The 16,810-nt window shown below is 41.3% G+C and overlaps 1 protein-coding gene across 4 annotated transcripts in view; it reads left to right on the top strand.

Annotated features, from left to right (window-relative positions):
* Nucleotides 1–16,810, top strand: part of ACTA2 (actin alpha 2, smooth muscle) — a 42,495-nt gene that overhangs the window by 24,127 nt on the left and 1,558 nt on the right. For 2 of the 4 annotated variants that reach the window (XM_074830884.1, XM_074830882.1), the window contains 7 exons: nt 10,670–10,841; nt 12,557–12,685; nt 13,583–13,693; nt 14,188–14,272; nt 14,364–14,525; nt 14,773–14,964; nt 15,947–16,128. In XM_074830884.1, the coding sequence (XP_074686985.1) occupies nt 10,713–10,841; nt 12,557–12,685; nt 13,583–13,693; nt 14,188–14,272; nt 14,364–14,525; nt 14,773–14,964; nt 15,947–16,128 (990 nt within the window). In that variant the 5' untranslated portion in view covers nt 10,670–10,712. Of the gene's footprint in view, nt 1–5,693; nt 5,713–8,048; nt 8,087–10,669; nt 10,842–12,556; nt 12,686–13,582; nt 13,694–14,187; nt 14,273–14,363; nt 14,526–14,772; nt 14,965–15,946; nt 16,129–16,810 lie in introns of those variants that run through there. The other 2 variants (XM_074830883.1, XM_074830885.1) reach the window with 2 other exon arrangements.

Here is a 16,810-nt window from a genome sequence, read left to right as displayed (position 1 = left end):
ATTTTCGGCCTGTAGGTGTTTGGGATATTTTTGAAGTCCTGAAAACCACAGTGAAACCAGGCAGATGTTAGTCTTCTGTCTATGAAATGAAGAGCTGTGTCCAGTGACTGCTGTATCTGCACTGGTTCCTATGGGCACATTATATGTGTTTGTGCAATACAGAACAGTATCTGTGGTCTTATCAGCGTTAGGAAATGAATCAAAAAGCAGTTGAGGTTGAAGAAATCTCCAGCTGGGCTATAGGTGGATTAGACCTGAGTCCTGATGGTTTTCATCCTCTGTGAGGCCAGTGGTACAACAGTTGATCTTGAAATGGGCTGCAATGAGCAAAAGCTTTGCACAATTCTGTGTTTTTCCTTATTTCTGAAGAATGGTCATGTTCGTTTCAGAAATGTGTGTCTAAGTCTCTCTTACAGTCATAAAAGGAAAAGAACAAAACATTGTTCTTTGATCTAATAGAGAATTTGAGCAAACAGTTAAAGGTGGGCATGTAAAACACATTTAGTGGAAGAGGAAAAAAACCCCTATATTTGGCTGGAAAATGTTGGCATGCTTTCAGAAAACCAACCAAATTATTAAGCAAAAATAGCATGTTATCTGTACTTTTCCATAGTTCTTATGACTGTAAGAAAGAGGAAGAAGGAACTACCTAACGTAACTAAGATGCATCTGCAAAGCAAAGGCGAAAAACCTGCTTGCTTCAGTCATGTGAGACTTGAGCATCGTTGGGGAGAGGTTTATAAACTGAATGTGCTGGAGCATGAGTAATAGCTGTGTGCTAAGTTCCTCTTGGCTCGGTGATCAACCATCATCAGCTGTCAGTCTCCTGGAGCACCACAGTAGGTATCAGGAGGGTCTTCCAGGCCCAAGCAGCAGCCAGGATGTGTGCAGGAAGATGTGACAGGGGCAGGTTGACACTGCACACAGGGCAGAGGAGAGCACCAGTGAAGTCCTGTCCTTCCTGCAACCTGTGGTGAGCTAGGCACGACTTTGCCAAGTGTGTTTGTCTGCACCTTGTTTTCATCAACCAAAATGACAGTCAGCAAAAATGTGATGGATGGGGGTAGGGATACTTTTGCACAGGTCAGAGATGCAAAGAGTTTTCTTAAGGCTTCATATTATAAACAGGATTCTGCTGGGGAGGACTCTGTTTTATCCTAGATCTATAATGTAGATTGTAGCAAGTTATAACCCCCCCACACACTCACACTCACACACACTCTCTCTCTCTCTCACTATCTCTCTCTGTGACATTTATCTGTAACTTATTGTTCAGATCGCTGATAAAGGCATTAAGGTGCATAGCCAATGATGGGTAGGGAAGGCCCCACAGAATCACACCCACTCAGCAGTGATTTCCGTGCACTGCTGTGTTGTGAGACTTCAGCTAGACAGTTCTCATGCTACTCCACATAGGTCAATTCTGCATTTGCCTTATTTTTAATTATTTCATGGTTTAGAAATTAAAAGGCCTTAGAGGACTTTTTACAGCTATGTTTGTAATATTTCTCAGAAAAGTTTGACAATAAGTCATTTTTATAAAGCCTTGTTCATCAGCATTTATTATATTATATCCATTTATTTTTTATTATTTGGATTCTGTATTGTCAGCTGTGATAGTTTGACTTAGAGTGGTATGTTCATCTGGCAAGTTTATAATTAGCTACTTGCCATTATGTGCTTGAAATTTTTGTTAAGCTGCCTTTCTTCCTGTTTTGGGAAAACCCCTTAAGCTTTTTTAAGGACTAATGAGAATAAGTGTTAATTGTTGTGGAGGCACTTTGGCCTGTTCTCTGGAACACCTGTACGGGTGCAGGCTATCCAGACGTGCTGCACTGTCCATGCCCAACTTTAGTGCTGGTTCTTGTAGTACCCTCCTGCAATGGAGTTGAAACAGAAAACCCCAAAGGATTGTTTTGCAGTCCTTTGAATTGACATCTGACTTTTTCCTGGTTCAGAAAATACACATGTATTAAATATGTTTGCATTTGCCAGATTATTTTTGACAATTCCGTATAACAGCATATATTTCCATATAACAGCATGCCAATTCCAAAAGTACATTTCCTTTCTATCCTAAGTTATTTTTACATGTGTTCACTTTAGTCACACAGGTTGTAGATTTCCCCTTGTATTTGTTTGTATGTTCTTCAGTTTATTGCCACATAATGCTCATTCCTTCACTGTGATACAGTTGTTCTTATGTAGGTTTAAAGAAAAGAGTTCAACTGTGCTCTCAGGAGTTGTTTGTTTATAGGTTGTGCTGAGTGACTCATACAGAAGATGAGAAAGTCGCAGCAGGGCCGTGTCTCCTCGTCCTGCCCAGCAGTGACACCTAACTGCTCCGAGAGCACTGAGCCCAGGTGCCAGTAGGAAGGGGCTGGAGACCAGGGCTGGGCCATCTGGAGAGGCAGGTACCTGCTTGCTGACATTTGTGGTGAGAGGGACTCCACAGTTTGTCATCATCCAGAGCTCATGGGCAAACAAACTGTGCGGTCACAAAAAGTGAAACTCTGGCACTACAGAAAATTGCTAAAGAAATTCCCCCATAGAGGTCCTTTTCCTCACTGTTTGCTGGAGGGTCAGCCAAACTGACTGATACAGGCACCTGAGCTTGTGAAGCTGTGTGATATAACTAGGCATGAAGAGTCCACAGGTTTAATCTGTAAGTAATAGCCTTATGAAACCTGCTTTCAGCAAATTTCTCCAATGGAAATGGTCTAATTTCTCATAATGTGCAAGCTCACCTTGAAACCTTTCTTTTAGTGATATAATAACAGGGCAACCACTTCCAAAAATGGAGTGGGAATTTGCTGTCCTTGTTGCTGTCAGTCTGGGAATACGTTGGTTGGGGAGCTCAGAAGTTATTATGGAGGAAGGACCCCTGTGCTCTGCCTGCCCCACACACATGCTGCATAGGTCTCACTTCCTTAGGAGTACAGGGCTTGTTTTTCATGGTGATGTGGTGGGAAGATTTCATTTACATTTTGACAAATTTAGATAGCATGTTACTGGAGAGGTTCTGATTATAGTCTGAGGGAATCTGTTCTCTTTTAGCTCTTAGGAGATGTGCCAATGTAACATTATCATGAAGCTTTATCTACAATGTCATTTAGGACAGATGTGTCTGCATGAACTGTGAACAAGCCACTGAGGTGCTGCTAAGAGTTTACACACAGCCGGGCAGAGCTCAGCTTTGGCCAGTGGCCTGAGGGCTTATCCAGGATCTCTGGTGGATTTGCAGGTCTTGGTATAAAGACAGTGTTCCGTTGACTATGCTTCTGATATATTTGATGTTTTCTTTCTAACATTAGGCATGTCTACACCAGCTGGAGTGTGAACTATAAATGTTGCCTTGCAGATAAAACGTACAGTTTATTTCCACAAAAGATCATGGAAGGCACTCTCCAAAAATCTCCAAAAATCTCCAAAACTATGTGTTTAAATTAGGCAAATTTATGGAGGAAAAATCTGTCCATGCCTATTATGCATGAAGATATAGGTACAAACTCCTGTCTCAAGAAATCCTTATGCTTCATAATCCTTATGAAGCAGAAAGAATATAGGAAGAAAATTATCACTGTAGGCGTCCCATTCCTTTCCTAAGCATCTGCTATCAGGAAGTCTCAGAGACAGGATACTGACCTAGATGGATATATCAGCCTAGCCCAGCAGGGCTCATTCTTATGTTCTATTTATTTATCTAAGAAGGATGGGGAGGGAGCCATTAGCTCATTTTTACTTTGAATAAGTTTCTTTGATTTTGAATGGGGGATAACTTTACCACATTACTGTGGAGGAAGATACCTTGTCAAGAAGATGAAGGAAGGTTGTGAATTAACATGCTTCACCACCCTGCTCCAGAGGTCCAGGAGGCAAACACTGCATCCTCTAGCTCTTTAACAGCACCAGCAAAACTATTTTCCAAACTTTGTAGGTTGAAAACTGTTGTATTTGAGAATGATTAGAGCCATTTTTTCTTAGTTGTTGGAGAGAGACCAGTGCAAGAATCTGACAATCATAGAGAAAGCTAGTCTATCAGTCTGACAGCTTATGGTTGATCCGACACTTTACAGATGCATACTGTGTGACAGCTGCAATGAATTGGGTTATGAGAGGGACTTTCTGCTCCCTAAAGCTTATTTATTCCTGTCTTTCTCAAAACAGGGGGTGGGGAAGTGTAAAGCCTATCAATGAGATAGAGGAGAGGGCCTGAAGCCAGACAAACCAAAACATTTAGAGATTCTGCTAATGCTATGAAGATGAAAGGAATCCCCAAATAAAAGGGAGCCAGAGACATATTTAGCAGAGCCTCATTCCTAAGCAGCCAATTGGATGTAGGCAGGAAGGTCTCCACACACGTCTCAGAAGTTGTTTTCCCTTATAAAGTAATGGCTTTTAATGTTATGAGCAAAGGAGTTACTTTATTCCCAGTTTTCTGTAGCAGTTGGGATAAGACTGCAGCTTCTGCCCTCTTTACCAAAAAAGTATGGCATCTGCAAACTGGTGTGTGGCCTCTGAGCTGGCATTTTTCAGGCCAGCTGAAACCCATTTCCTAGGCATGGTGTCTATACAGCTCCTGCTGCTGTGGAGTCCCAAGCACGTTTTGTGTCCATATGACAATCTGCACAAGGTACTGAAAAGCGAAAAACTTAAGGAACATGTAGCTAAGAGTTTCCACTGATGTCTTGAAAGATGCTTGAAGTCAAGAGGGAAGTTCCGAACGTGCATGGGAGTTTTGCTAGTATCACTATAAAGAGATCAGGGAAAAGGATATGAAAGAAAGGGGCAAAATTAATTTTTCCACTTATTTTCCTTTCCCTGATCATACTCCAGACATGCTCTTGTGATGGAGACTGCAAAAGGGTTTAGCATGGACAAACAGAGAAGTTCTCAGGGAAAGCCAAATAAAAAACACAGATTTGGGCTATGGATACAATGAAAGAACTAGAACCTTGGGGTATAGATGCACCAGGCAAATTGCACTGTGACGGTTTCTATACAAATGAATGGGATAAATACTGAAAGATAGGCAGCAGAAAGTGGTGATGCAAGTGGCCTCCAGAGAGGAAGCTAAATGACTTTCAGGAATGGTGATGTGTTCTTTTTCTTGCAAAAAGTAATATATACATTTGGGCTGAGCTGGTATGTGTCTGTAGCTACAGAGAAAGATTCAGAGGTTTGATCCGCAGCATTTAGGCCTGGTTTTCAGAGGACATGTTCCGTTCAGTTCTCCTTAGGTTCTTATTCCTGTCTCATGCCAAGCACATTCTCCCCTTCCCCCCTACCCCTCTGTCAATGACCTATGTTTCTGAGAAGGGTGTAAACTACTAATGTAATTTTTTTTCCCATGTGTTTTTATCTGTAGTAATATCTGTGTGATCATAACTTCAGCATGGAATCACTAAAAATAAAAGAAATACCTATATTCTGTAGTGTCCCTTGAGCTAGACTGACCTAATTTCCTTGTATAGTTCACCTGTTTGCCTTCCTTCCTTCCTGCTCCAGGACCTTCCATAACGTAACACCCCAGAGACGATCTGCCTGCTGAGCACTGGCTCTCCATTGTGTGCTGGAGGCACCGTTGTGCAGCATCTCTACATTTTTCCCATGCTGTTCCTGTGTATCCATCACTACTGCTCAGTCAGCCTCTGGGCTTGCTTCTCCCTTCTACTCTACATAGCCCTGTCTCTAACAAATATCCTTCATATGGTAGGTCCCTCCAAACAACTGGTGTTTCCTCTTTATTGCCGTATCAACAACTGCCTGCTCTGAATGAGACTCTGTGTCAGCCATATCTTTTTCATGAGCACCCTGAAAGCTAGGATTCCCACATCTTTGGTGCCCATGACAGGCAAGGTGATATGTGATCCCCACCCAAATAACCATTCCTCGTAGCAGCCAAGGGGCTGCTGCTGCCATCATGGCCACCACTGGTAATTGTGGTATGCGCCAGGCTAAATTTACAGGAATTGTGATGAAGCTTAACAGAGATACAAAGGTGGCTGTGGTATCTGCATGGTCACTACCTCCTATAATATCCACAGAGGCCTCTTGTAGAAAGCTGTTGCCTTGTATTTCTAGCTATGCTGAGGTGCAGTGTGAATGGTGTACCAGTTATACTGAAGGGCTGTTTACTTCACTCTGCAATCTCGTGTGCTGTATGCACTATAGCATCATCACCAGTAAGTTTTTTGGGAGTGTGAACCTCTTCTCAATAAGGTGAAGAGTTCTTTTGGATCTTTATTTCCAAGGAGTACTAATAGATGATGTTCCTGAAAACCTTGGATTATGTTTCCTCCAATCTCGGAGGTAATCGATGTTTGGATCAAAATCCAACACGATACAGCAGTGAAGGATTCTGCTGTGTGAAATTCTCCTTCTCCTTGATCTGAGTTCCATGATCTAATACCATACATTCTATATGAGGTATGTAATTTTTCTCAGCTATGTTTTTAAATGTTGTTTGAAAACAAAAAATTTGGTTTTGGCTGTCCTTTGAGTGTCAGTTAGGGATATGCAAAAAAAGATCTGTTTATATCCTCTGTTTTAGGTTGCTTACCTTGGTGGTGTTTTTTCCCCCTTTTTTTTTTTTTTTTTTTTTTTAAAAAATCTCTTATCTTCTGTGCTGATGCTGGAAGTGAATTATAAATAGCTTTTGCATGGCTCATGTTCCAACAGTTGTTAGCTTCTGTTTCTGACCCTCAAAGGCAGTTACATTCCTTAAAATTTCCTTTCCTTAAAAGTTAAATTCCTTTTGGGCTTCAATACATAATTTTGCCTGTCTGCCATCTCTACTAGCAGCCTAATCCTTAAATCTCCACATCAGAAAAACTCCCACTGTGGTTTTATGGGAGATTTTCTTGCATTAAGACTACTCAGTTAGGCAGCAAACACATGATGCCCCTCCCCATTGCAACAAGACTGACAAAGCAAGGATCTCACTTGGATTCTCACATCTTTCTTGAGTTGTGTGCGTAGAGCAGTTCTGAATTTGTAATGGTTTAGTATTGGAGTTTAGAGATGCTGGTATCTGGTCTTTAGTACAAACTCAATGACAAAATAATGTTGACTATGAAAGGGCTGCTTTGCTAGAATCAGCCTGTCCAGAGAACAGCTGGCTACAGCTGTAAAAAATCCAGTCCTGTGCTGAAAATAAGTGTACAGTGAGAACCCTTGCTTTATTTGCTAAAAATATGTTCAAAGAAAAAGCTAGCTGGAGGTTATAAAATTCAACAGCTTTTATTATGAACAATTTGAGATGTCAGTTTACGACAGTCCAGACTTGCAGTCATCGGTGGAGTAGCACTAGGTGAAGTTGGCCTGCAGGTCCTAGGGTCTTGAAAATAAATTGACAGAGAAACAGAATGGATTCTAGCTCATTGCAGTCCAGAAGGGATCATAACAATCTTTCAACAGAACATTTTCACAACTTTCAAAGACTTCACTGTGAACCCTATACAACAGCAGGTACTTTTTTCGCTATCATTAAGCCTGCAGTATTTAACATACAAGCAAAGTGCCAAGCTTTTAAATAGACTTTGTAGCAAAACTCAGCAGCTGCTTAGGTTGCCAGAAATATTTTCACTGTTTTTGTCAAAATCTTTAATGAAAGCAAAGTGTTTCTTTAAAAACACCTTCCCTATTATAAATCACTGCTCTTCCAATTTCTCATTCTGCCTCTTGGATGTTACTGTGGAGGCCTGGACCTCTCTTGTTTGAACACATGCCCCTCCTGCCAGAAGGTGTCTATTGTGGGCACATTCTGTCTCTCTGCATTTTAGCAACTCTCCCGAAGTTTTAAAGTGTTTATCTTACACAGCTGAAAGTCTCCTCCTGTTTCATGAGCTCTACACTGGAATGCAGTGGAAGAGACCCAGGGCCTGTGGCCACCCAGATTAGAGGTTTTTGTAGTAAGGTCCCTATATGGTTTTGTTAGAGACTTCAGCTCTGTCTGTGTCTGTCTCTGCTCCTTGTTTGGGAGGCTAGTGGGAGGAGAAGAGCTGAGGGGGCTATATAACCTCAGAGCTTTCAGATACAGAGTGCACCATCCCAGAGCAGCTATCCTCAGCCAAGCACTGTCAGGGTAAGTGGAACTGAACCAATCACATGATTTACAGATTGCTGGAGGACTTCAATTAAATAATGTCAAATGGAAGCTATTCAGAAGGATGTACTGCTGTGCTGTAGTTTGCTTAAGCAAACTTACTTGTTAGAATTGAATTGATAAAATGCTTGTGATATCTATACTGAGTTGTCTTTATTTTATAGCACTTCTGAAAGGGGAAAAACAGTTCTACCTGATGATTTTGCTCCTTCCACTAGCACTCCAGCAATTGTATAAAGACATGGTCTGTGTAATGCCACAGCTGGCATGTACGGGTTTAAATGAACCCGTGTGACCTTGGGGTGTTAGTCTGGGACAGAACAGAGTTACTGAAGGGATATATAGTAGCGTTTCTCAGCAGGTTTGCATCAGTGCAGTTAACTCAGTGTAAAGTGACCTGAGTGTTTTGGGGAATGTGCCTGTAAGAAGAGCTGGAAGTCTGCAAATTAGTGGTGTCTGAAAGGATACAATGAGGATGCATGTGTATTCATCCTTGTCTCTATGCATATGAAACTACTGTTCTGTAAAATGCCAAACATTTCATTATGGAACAGGCTACACGCAGTATTTCTTGTGGGGCTGGAGTTCTCTTAATAGCTTGTTGTGGCGATTGGTGAGATGATTGGTTATCTTTACATGTAAAGCAGATAGAAGAAAGAAGCTAAATACTGTATTAACTACTTGGGAGAAAAAATTCCTTTCTTCCACAGTACCAAGTAACATTTGCTGCTGTAAGATGTTGCTACTGCATGCCATGTCAGTCCTGAGCTGTAACTCACTGGCTGGCAGCAGAGCGCCCTGTCTGAAATCATTCAGCTTGGATTTTTCAACTTTTTGTGCTTTATTACTAAATATGGTTTTCATTTAGAGTCCACTAAGCTCAGAAATGTAGCCTTTCCTGCCCCCTTCTTTCCCCTCCCCCAAGTGATTTTTGGCATTGCATTAGCTGCATGGGTTTGAGCAAACCCCCTGACCTCGAACTCTGTTCCAAAAACAGATGGTTGAAAAGCCTGTTTCCTAATTAGGAAATGGTTTGTCCAAACCAGTTTGTTCATTCACGTTAGATAACAATTGTACTCCATTCAATAAATGTTTGAATATAAAGAGCCTGTTTTCCCAGGAGTTTAATGAATGCAAAAATTGCAACCTACTTTCCTTTCCCAATAATAATGATAAAATATCTGGAGTACATCAGGTTAGGATTTCCCCATCCTTGTCTTCTCCTGGGAGCTATGCCCACATAGCCTGCAGGAGCAGGGCTGCAGCCATGTCTCGTGGCCACCTGGCTGGGAAGAGACAAATGAGGGTCTCAAATGAAGGATTTGGGAGAACTGTCCGTGCTTGTTCCATTCGTTGTAGAGGCTAAACAGATAGTGGGCTCCCTTGCTCATCAGCCATGGCTCTCACTGACCCCATTCCCACTTCATCCTGCGCTTCCAGTGTTCCCATGGCAGCAGGTTTTGGAGGCTGAATGTGGAGCCAGCTGGTCTGTGGATGACAGCTGTCTCCTTTAGCTGTTAACACATTGCAATTTGTTGAACTCTGCATGGAAGCCCGGGCTCAGAGCTAGCCAAGTGATTCCCTACCACGCTATAAATTGCAAGCAAATAGTTCTTCTTGAGTCCTGGTATTCAGTGCTTGTTTCTGTAATTTACTTTAATACAAAGCCTTCAAAGCATTTTTATTACCCATATTATCTTCCTGTTGCCAGAGGAGGAAAACAGTTTCTTTTTACTGAGACAAGGAGCCAACATAAATTACTCTGCCACTCTACAAATACAGTTTATTAGCTGCTTTGAAACGATGATAGAACATATGCTATGGCCTGTTTTTAAAACACATACTGTCCCTGACTTAATTTTAAAGGCGGGTTATTTTTTCTGAGTGAGTAGGGGAGGGTTGGAAAGGCTTTTTTTTTTTTCCTTTTTAATTGGGAACATTTCTTCTCTTTTAAAAGGTTAAATGTAAACTTAATTGGCCTTCACCCAGTGGGTTAATATCTGCATCAGGAAAACACCCCTGGTACATGCATAGCATTTAATTAGTTTTTGGGAAGCCCAAGACTGAATGGGGAAGACTGAAGTGCTCTTACCTTTGACAGTTTTCCACGTGTCAGGATTTTGTCAGGGTGATAGAAAAGCGGGGGGAAGTTGTGCTGAATCTGATGCAAAGGAATCTTTGTTTTTGCAGCTGTCAGTCCAGCATTCTCTTTTATCTCCCACCCACCTACAGCCGTGGATTTCTGTGACCAAATTTAGATAAACATTTGCTGCTCCCTGATCTGTCTGCCCATGCAGCAGGACTGGAAGTCTCCTCTGGAATCCCCTAGATAATCTCTAGTGCATACAGCCCTCTGGCAGACGTGGTTGAAACCTCCCACACTTTCAAAAGGATGCCTGTTCCCTCGTATGGCCCTGCAGATCTTGTGATTGCCAAACCGGTGCCATACCTCTCTTTGCTGGGGTTGGTTGCTTTCATACAGCCATCTCTGTCTTCAAGGGTGGGTCTGCTACCTGAGTATGTTTTTTGTTTTTTTTAAATTCTTTCCTGCTGTTTTCGTAGGGCTGGTTTCTGTCTGGAGGGCCTGAGGACGTTGACCTAGAAGATGTGCGAGGAAGAGGACAGCACTGCCCTTGTTTGTGACAATGGGTCAGGGCTCTGTAAAGCTGGCTTCGCTGGGGACGATGCTCCAAGAGCAGTTTTCCCTTCCATTGTGGGTCGTCCCAGGCACCAGGTGATGAACTGCTTTGGTTATTCCCCACTGGGCTTATAGAAGGCTTTGCTGCCCTGTCCCTAGCTCTCCACCCCAGGGCCACCTTTTTCTGTGTCTGGGACTAGCCCAGTCCTGGGTGACCTATGTAACACAGTATTTCCAGGCAAAATGAGTCCAGCAGTGCACTCTCACCTGAGTCAAAGCAGGTCTCTTGCCTTGTGAGAGGAATCCTTCTGAAATTTTTCACTCTCTTCTATGTCCTCTTTTCCCTGACTCTTACTTTCGGATCACCCAGAGAACTTGGTAAGTAAAGCTAGTTTAAAAAAACAGAGCAAAAAAGCCCAGCACAGAAGTATCTGGAAATTCTGACAGCCCTAAAAGCCCATGATGGTGATGTGTGGAAAACTAAAGGAGGAAGAAGTTTCCACTCAGCTTCCTATTAACCTTCCTGACTTTATTCATTTAGCTGTATCACAAATAGGCACCTGTCTAGGATTGAGTTTCTTTAGCTTCAGGGTTTACATTTGAGTCTATGATGCATTCCCCTCAATTTTAATAGCTTGCAAATCACATTTATTATCTGAGCTGCTTAATATAGAGAGTTTCTCAGCCAGATCATCATTAGCATGAACTAGAGCAGCTTAGCTAGGCCACAACAAACTAATCCACCTAACTAGCAGATCCATCTAATTGCTTCTATGCCATCTGAGGCCCTGGTGAAGTGGAAAGAGGTAAACTGATTGTAAGATGTGGCACTTTATGTACCCAGCAAATGCATTTTAAGTTCTTCAGGGATGGAGAAATGTCTGCCTTTTAGTGTAGCAGCTAGGGCTGGAGGTCTAATTGAGGCCTCTGGGCATTACCATAATTTAAAAAATATATTCAAATGCCAGCTTCTGTACATAGTGTCAACAGTATTAATTGCTCAAAAACAAGCCATACAGTCACAGTGGAAACAAATATTGATTTCTAGATCCTTTCTTTCCTGTTCACATATCATAGATAATATTAGCCCCCTGAAGGAAAGGATCATCCCATCAAAAATTGCAAATTCCAGTTGCCTGTTTTTAAGACAGAGAGTTAGAGATGCCAAGGTTTGGAGTCTGTAATGACTAAATTCAGATAAGCGTATTATGCACTCAAAGCATGCTACTATATACTGTTTTTTTCCAGTATTTCTGACTTTTAACATAGAGACTAGTGTATATCCAGCATAGTTTCCAGCTTCTGGTCCATGAACCATTTCTACAGGATCCATGAAGCCTGTACCAGTAGATTTAAATTATCTGCCTCTAATGACAATATTATAGTGTTTAAAAAGAAGATTAAAAAATGTTGAAATTTAAGCTTTGGGAAATGTAAAGTGTGTATTGCTCTGTCTTGACCCTTAGATGGCACAACATCACTTTCTGCTTTTACTCCACTTTATTATAGTTTAGCAGATAGTTCATCCATAAATAATAACAAACATTAAAGCAACCGTATCGACTTTATCTTGATGCATTGTACTTGCTCTGTTAACTTAAACTGTAGTGGAAACATGAACTCCAGAAATTTAAGTGAACTAAACATTTGATTTTGGCAATTAAAGAGCAACAGGTAATTCTCCATTCATTAGTATTCATAAAGTATTTTGTAACTAGTATAACTGGCAACTGGATGCATTTCACAGCTAATGTTCTATCTACTTTGTGACATCTCTCTCTGAAAGACTATCTGTTTGTGTCATTTTATAGGGTGTGATGGTTGGTATGGGTCAAAAAGACAGCTACGTAGGTGACGAGGCTCAAAGCAAGAGAGGAATCCTGACCTTGAAATACCCCATAGAACATGGCATCATTACAAACTGGGATGACATGGAGAAGGTATTTCAGCTTTGAAAAGTTGATGTGTATTACTGGTAAACAGAGCTACTTGAACCAAATGTTTACAGAATACCCATTAAATTTTAGATGAAATCATCATGCTATCAAGTATGGTTTAATGAGGAGCTTGCTAGCAGCAAAGATTAACTTGCACCTAAAGATGAAGTATTACTAGGAATACATAAAAATAATTATTGGGAGTTCTTTTTCTCCAGTCTGATCTCTAAATCTTTGCTAATTACTGCAGTGAAAAAAAAAAAAAAAAAAAAAAAAGGAAAGAAAAGGAATATCCTCAATTTGCTAGTAAGGAAATGGAATTTAAGAAGGTATCTGTTTCTGCAAAAATGCAAAGCATGTACGTAATTCTGATGTGAAGGGCACTATTTACACACATCCTTTTTAACGCTTAAAAGATTAGCAATATTGCAGTGCAATGAGTCCGTTTCAGATCCAGTATTTGGATGAAAGTCTTCCAGAACCATGTTGTACAATGTACAATGTCTGTACATTGATATAATTTTCAAGATTGTATCTCTATTTAATGTTGTGCTGTCACCATAGGGCTATTTGGAACAGTCGAGACATCACAACACACTGCAAGTGTGCGGAGTCACACAGGACTTACTGACTCTTATAACATTGTGTGTTTTACTTGGAAGCAGAACCTTTCAGATGCCTAACATATCAATCAGTCCCCAATCAGTGAGGATAGTGCTTTTCTTTCTACAGTTACTTTGGTAATCTCTATGAAGGCAATAAGAACAACTGCATGAGAAACATTATTAGCCTGTCTCTAGTGCTGTAAGCAGAGTGCTGGAGCACAATACCCGTCTGGAAGTGATTCTGATCTGCTGGCTGATGGTGTTTCTTTCCTTTGGCTTCTCCCATTGTCCTCAGATCTGGCATCACTCTTTCTATAATGAGCTCCGTGTTGCACCTGAAGAACACCCAACTCTGCTGACTGAAGCACCACTGAATCCCAAAGCCAACCGAGAGAAAATGACCCAGGTGAGCTCACACTAAAGCTATGTAATAATTCCAACTTTGTGAATTCAACAGGATGTGAACTTCATTATCTGTTAGTCATGCTGTCCAGTAGTCTCTCTCTCTCTTAGTTATGGAAGATGGAAGATGCATAGTGACTACCTGTCATATTTGTATATCATTACATTTACTTTAGAAAATCAGTGTATCCGCTTTGAATGTGAAAGTCCAAGCTTTATGTCATCTCAATCTGTTTTTATGCCCCTGCCTATTACAAAATTATCTTTAATATGTGCACATGTGCATGTGTCTATATTCATACATTAAAGATATAGACTAGATAGAGGAAGATGTCTTACAGGGCAAATATTTTTGGATGTAGATTTTGCATTTTCCTTCCTTGTTATTACCAACCACCAAGAAATATGAAAATCTTGTCTTCTCCCTCTCTTTCAGTAAATTGCTTCAACTAAGCTAAAACTTCTAGTATTAAGGCAATTATTTTAATTGCATTTCAGATTATGTTCGAGACTTTCAATGTGCCAGCCATGTATGTAGCTATTCAGGCTGTTCTGTCCCTCTATGCTTCTGGACGTACCACAGGTAGGCCTCTGGGGAACATGACATAAATGTTTGAAACAGTTAAGTGTGTTCATGTGCACCTGGGATTGAATCATGTGTTATCTTCTCAAAGGAATTGTGCTTGACTCTGGGGATGGTGTCACCCACAATGTGCCAATTTATGAAGGCTACGCCCTGCCGCACGCCATCATGCGTCTGGACCTGGCTGGCCGTGACCTGACAGACTACCTCATGAAAATACTGACGGAACGTGGCTACTCCTTTGTGACCACTGGTAAGGACACATTGCTGACTGATTAGGAGAGTTGTTTAATGTGCAATATTTCTAGTGGCCTTAGAAGAACTAGCAGTGGTTCTGCAGCTGAATAAACACAAGAAGGAATCCAACAGGAAAGCCCCCTGCAAGACTAGTAGAGTTTGTTTAAAAAATGGGGAGAGTGTTGGGGGATGGGAGGGAATATCCTATTAACATGTCTGGGTCCTTCCTGAATGCCGTTCTAAAGATTGAATCCTCTTAACAGCGGAGCGTGAAATTGTCCGTGACATCAAGGAAAAGCTGTGTTACGTGGCCCTGGACTTTGAAAATGAGATGGCCACTGCTGCCTCTTCCTCCTCTCTGGAAAAAAGCTATGAGCTTCCTGATGGTCAGGTGATCACCATTGGAAACGAACGTTTCCGCTGCCCGGAGACCCTCTTTCAGCCATCTTTCATTGGTAGGTTGAAAGATTGTTCTGCCTTGGTAAACTGCACATAAATATCAAGTCCCTATTTTCTTTTGATTGTGTCCCATTGCTAACTCACTCAGACCTATACATAAGTATGTCCTAGCATCCATTATAAAATAATCTTTTAGAACAGCACTATTAATATGGTGAGAGGAACTTCATGTCAAACAATAGGCATAATGCTTTCCCAAAATAATTCCTGAATGTTTATTCCAGGCTTCTGGCATTGAGCCTATGCCATTTTGTATGCTATGCAGTTGGCTACTATGAGAGGTGTGGCCACAAACTCACTTTTCTAAATAGTATGAGGATTTTAGTTTGAATGTGCTTGCAGAGAGGTGGCAGGGGGAGGGCAGGAAGCACAACTTTTATTGTTCAAAAAGAGTGCTCCGAATCCTGAATTCATGGTTCATCACATTTGCAGAGTAAAGCCAAGACAATGCCATGCTCATCAAGAGCCATGAAGGCAGGCTTGCAATGAGGTCACACAGAAATCCAGTGTTGGTTCTACCAATCGGCAAAATTTCAGCTCAGAAATAGATAAAGTAGTTGCATACTTAGAAGTATTAGGACATATTTTGACTGTTCTTTCTCTGAGCTAGCTTAGTTAAAAAAAAAAAAAAAAAAAAAAAAGAAAAGAAGAAAACAGATGATTCCAAGACCATATAAGGAATTCTTAGGACATTTGAGATGGCCTGCAAAAGCCTAGTGGAAACTTTACTATTCCACACCCCCAGCTTTCTTTTTAAGTAGGAGTTGTGTGCGTAAAGGGGAGAGGAGGGCTGTTGTACACCAAGGAACTCCTAAACAAATAGTGTAGGCAGCTGCAGAATGACTTTCCAGATTTCCACAGCTCTGAAGACTGATGTCTTCCAAAGAGACACTAAAGTTCATGTTGTCAGTTCTGTGTTAAACTGTTAAATTAGTCTCTGTATGGAGTTGCTTCCTCAGTGTTCTGTACCTTCCCCAGGCATGGAGTCTGCTGGCATTCATGAGACCACTTACAACAGCATCATGAAGTGCGACATAGACATCAGAAAGGATCTTTATGCCAACAACGTGCTGTCTGGAGGCACTACAATGTACCCGGGTATTGCAGACAGGATGCAGAAGGAAATAACTGCTCTGGCTCCCAGCACTATGAAGATCAAGGTATGGTGCAATCATTTGTAGACTATTTGAGTTGGCATGTACAAAGTCCTCAAAAATCTAGTGAAACATAGCAACACTTTACAAGTAAGTGCTGTGTACATATTTTGAATCATGTCTGTACCTTCTAGCAAATAATCACTACCTGGTAACTTTGTTGCTGGAAGAAAAGAGCCTTCTCTCCTCTCAGTTCCTTGTTCATGGTGAATTCTGCAAACTGCCCTGACATGGCCAAAGAAGAATAGTGTGGACCCAGCAGCATAAATTTTCCTCTGAGGCTATATGTGAGCTTCTTCAGCCCTTTTGGGCTGATGGAGATGGGAGAGAGGAACTGCTGGTTTTGTCCTTGGCCTACAAGTTCAGAAAAGAAAGAGCCTCTGATAAGCCAGTCTTCCTTCCACTGCTTCAAATCTTCCATTCTTTGCTTTAAAAACATTTTATCAGCTATACCAATAAGAGTGCTCCATAGGTCACTTGTTTTTTCAAGCCCTCCTGGGCTATCATTATATGTTTCCAGAGCAATTATCTGCCCTTTTCTCGTATGCAGCCATAAATACACAAATGCACTACTCATACTGGGCAGACTGATTCAGGCAACAGAAACTGAGGATTTAGACTCAGACCTAATAACTTTTTAACTTTACTGCTTGCAGCATTGGCTAACTGTAATGTCAGGGATGACACT

Source organism: Strix aluco, chromosome 7 (assembly GCF_031877795.1).
Source record: "Strix aluco isolate bStrAlu1 chromosome 7, bStrAlu1.hap1, whole genome shotgun sequence".
NCBI classification, from domain to species: domain Eukaryota; kingdom Metazoa; phylum Chordata; class Aves; order Strigiformes; family Strigidae; genus Strix; species Strix aluco.
This window is presented reverse-complemented; position numbering and strand designations above follow the sequence as displayed.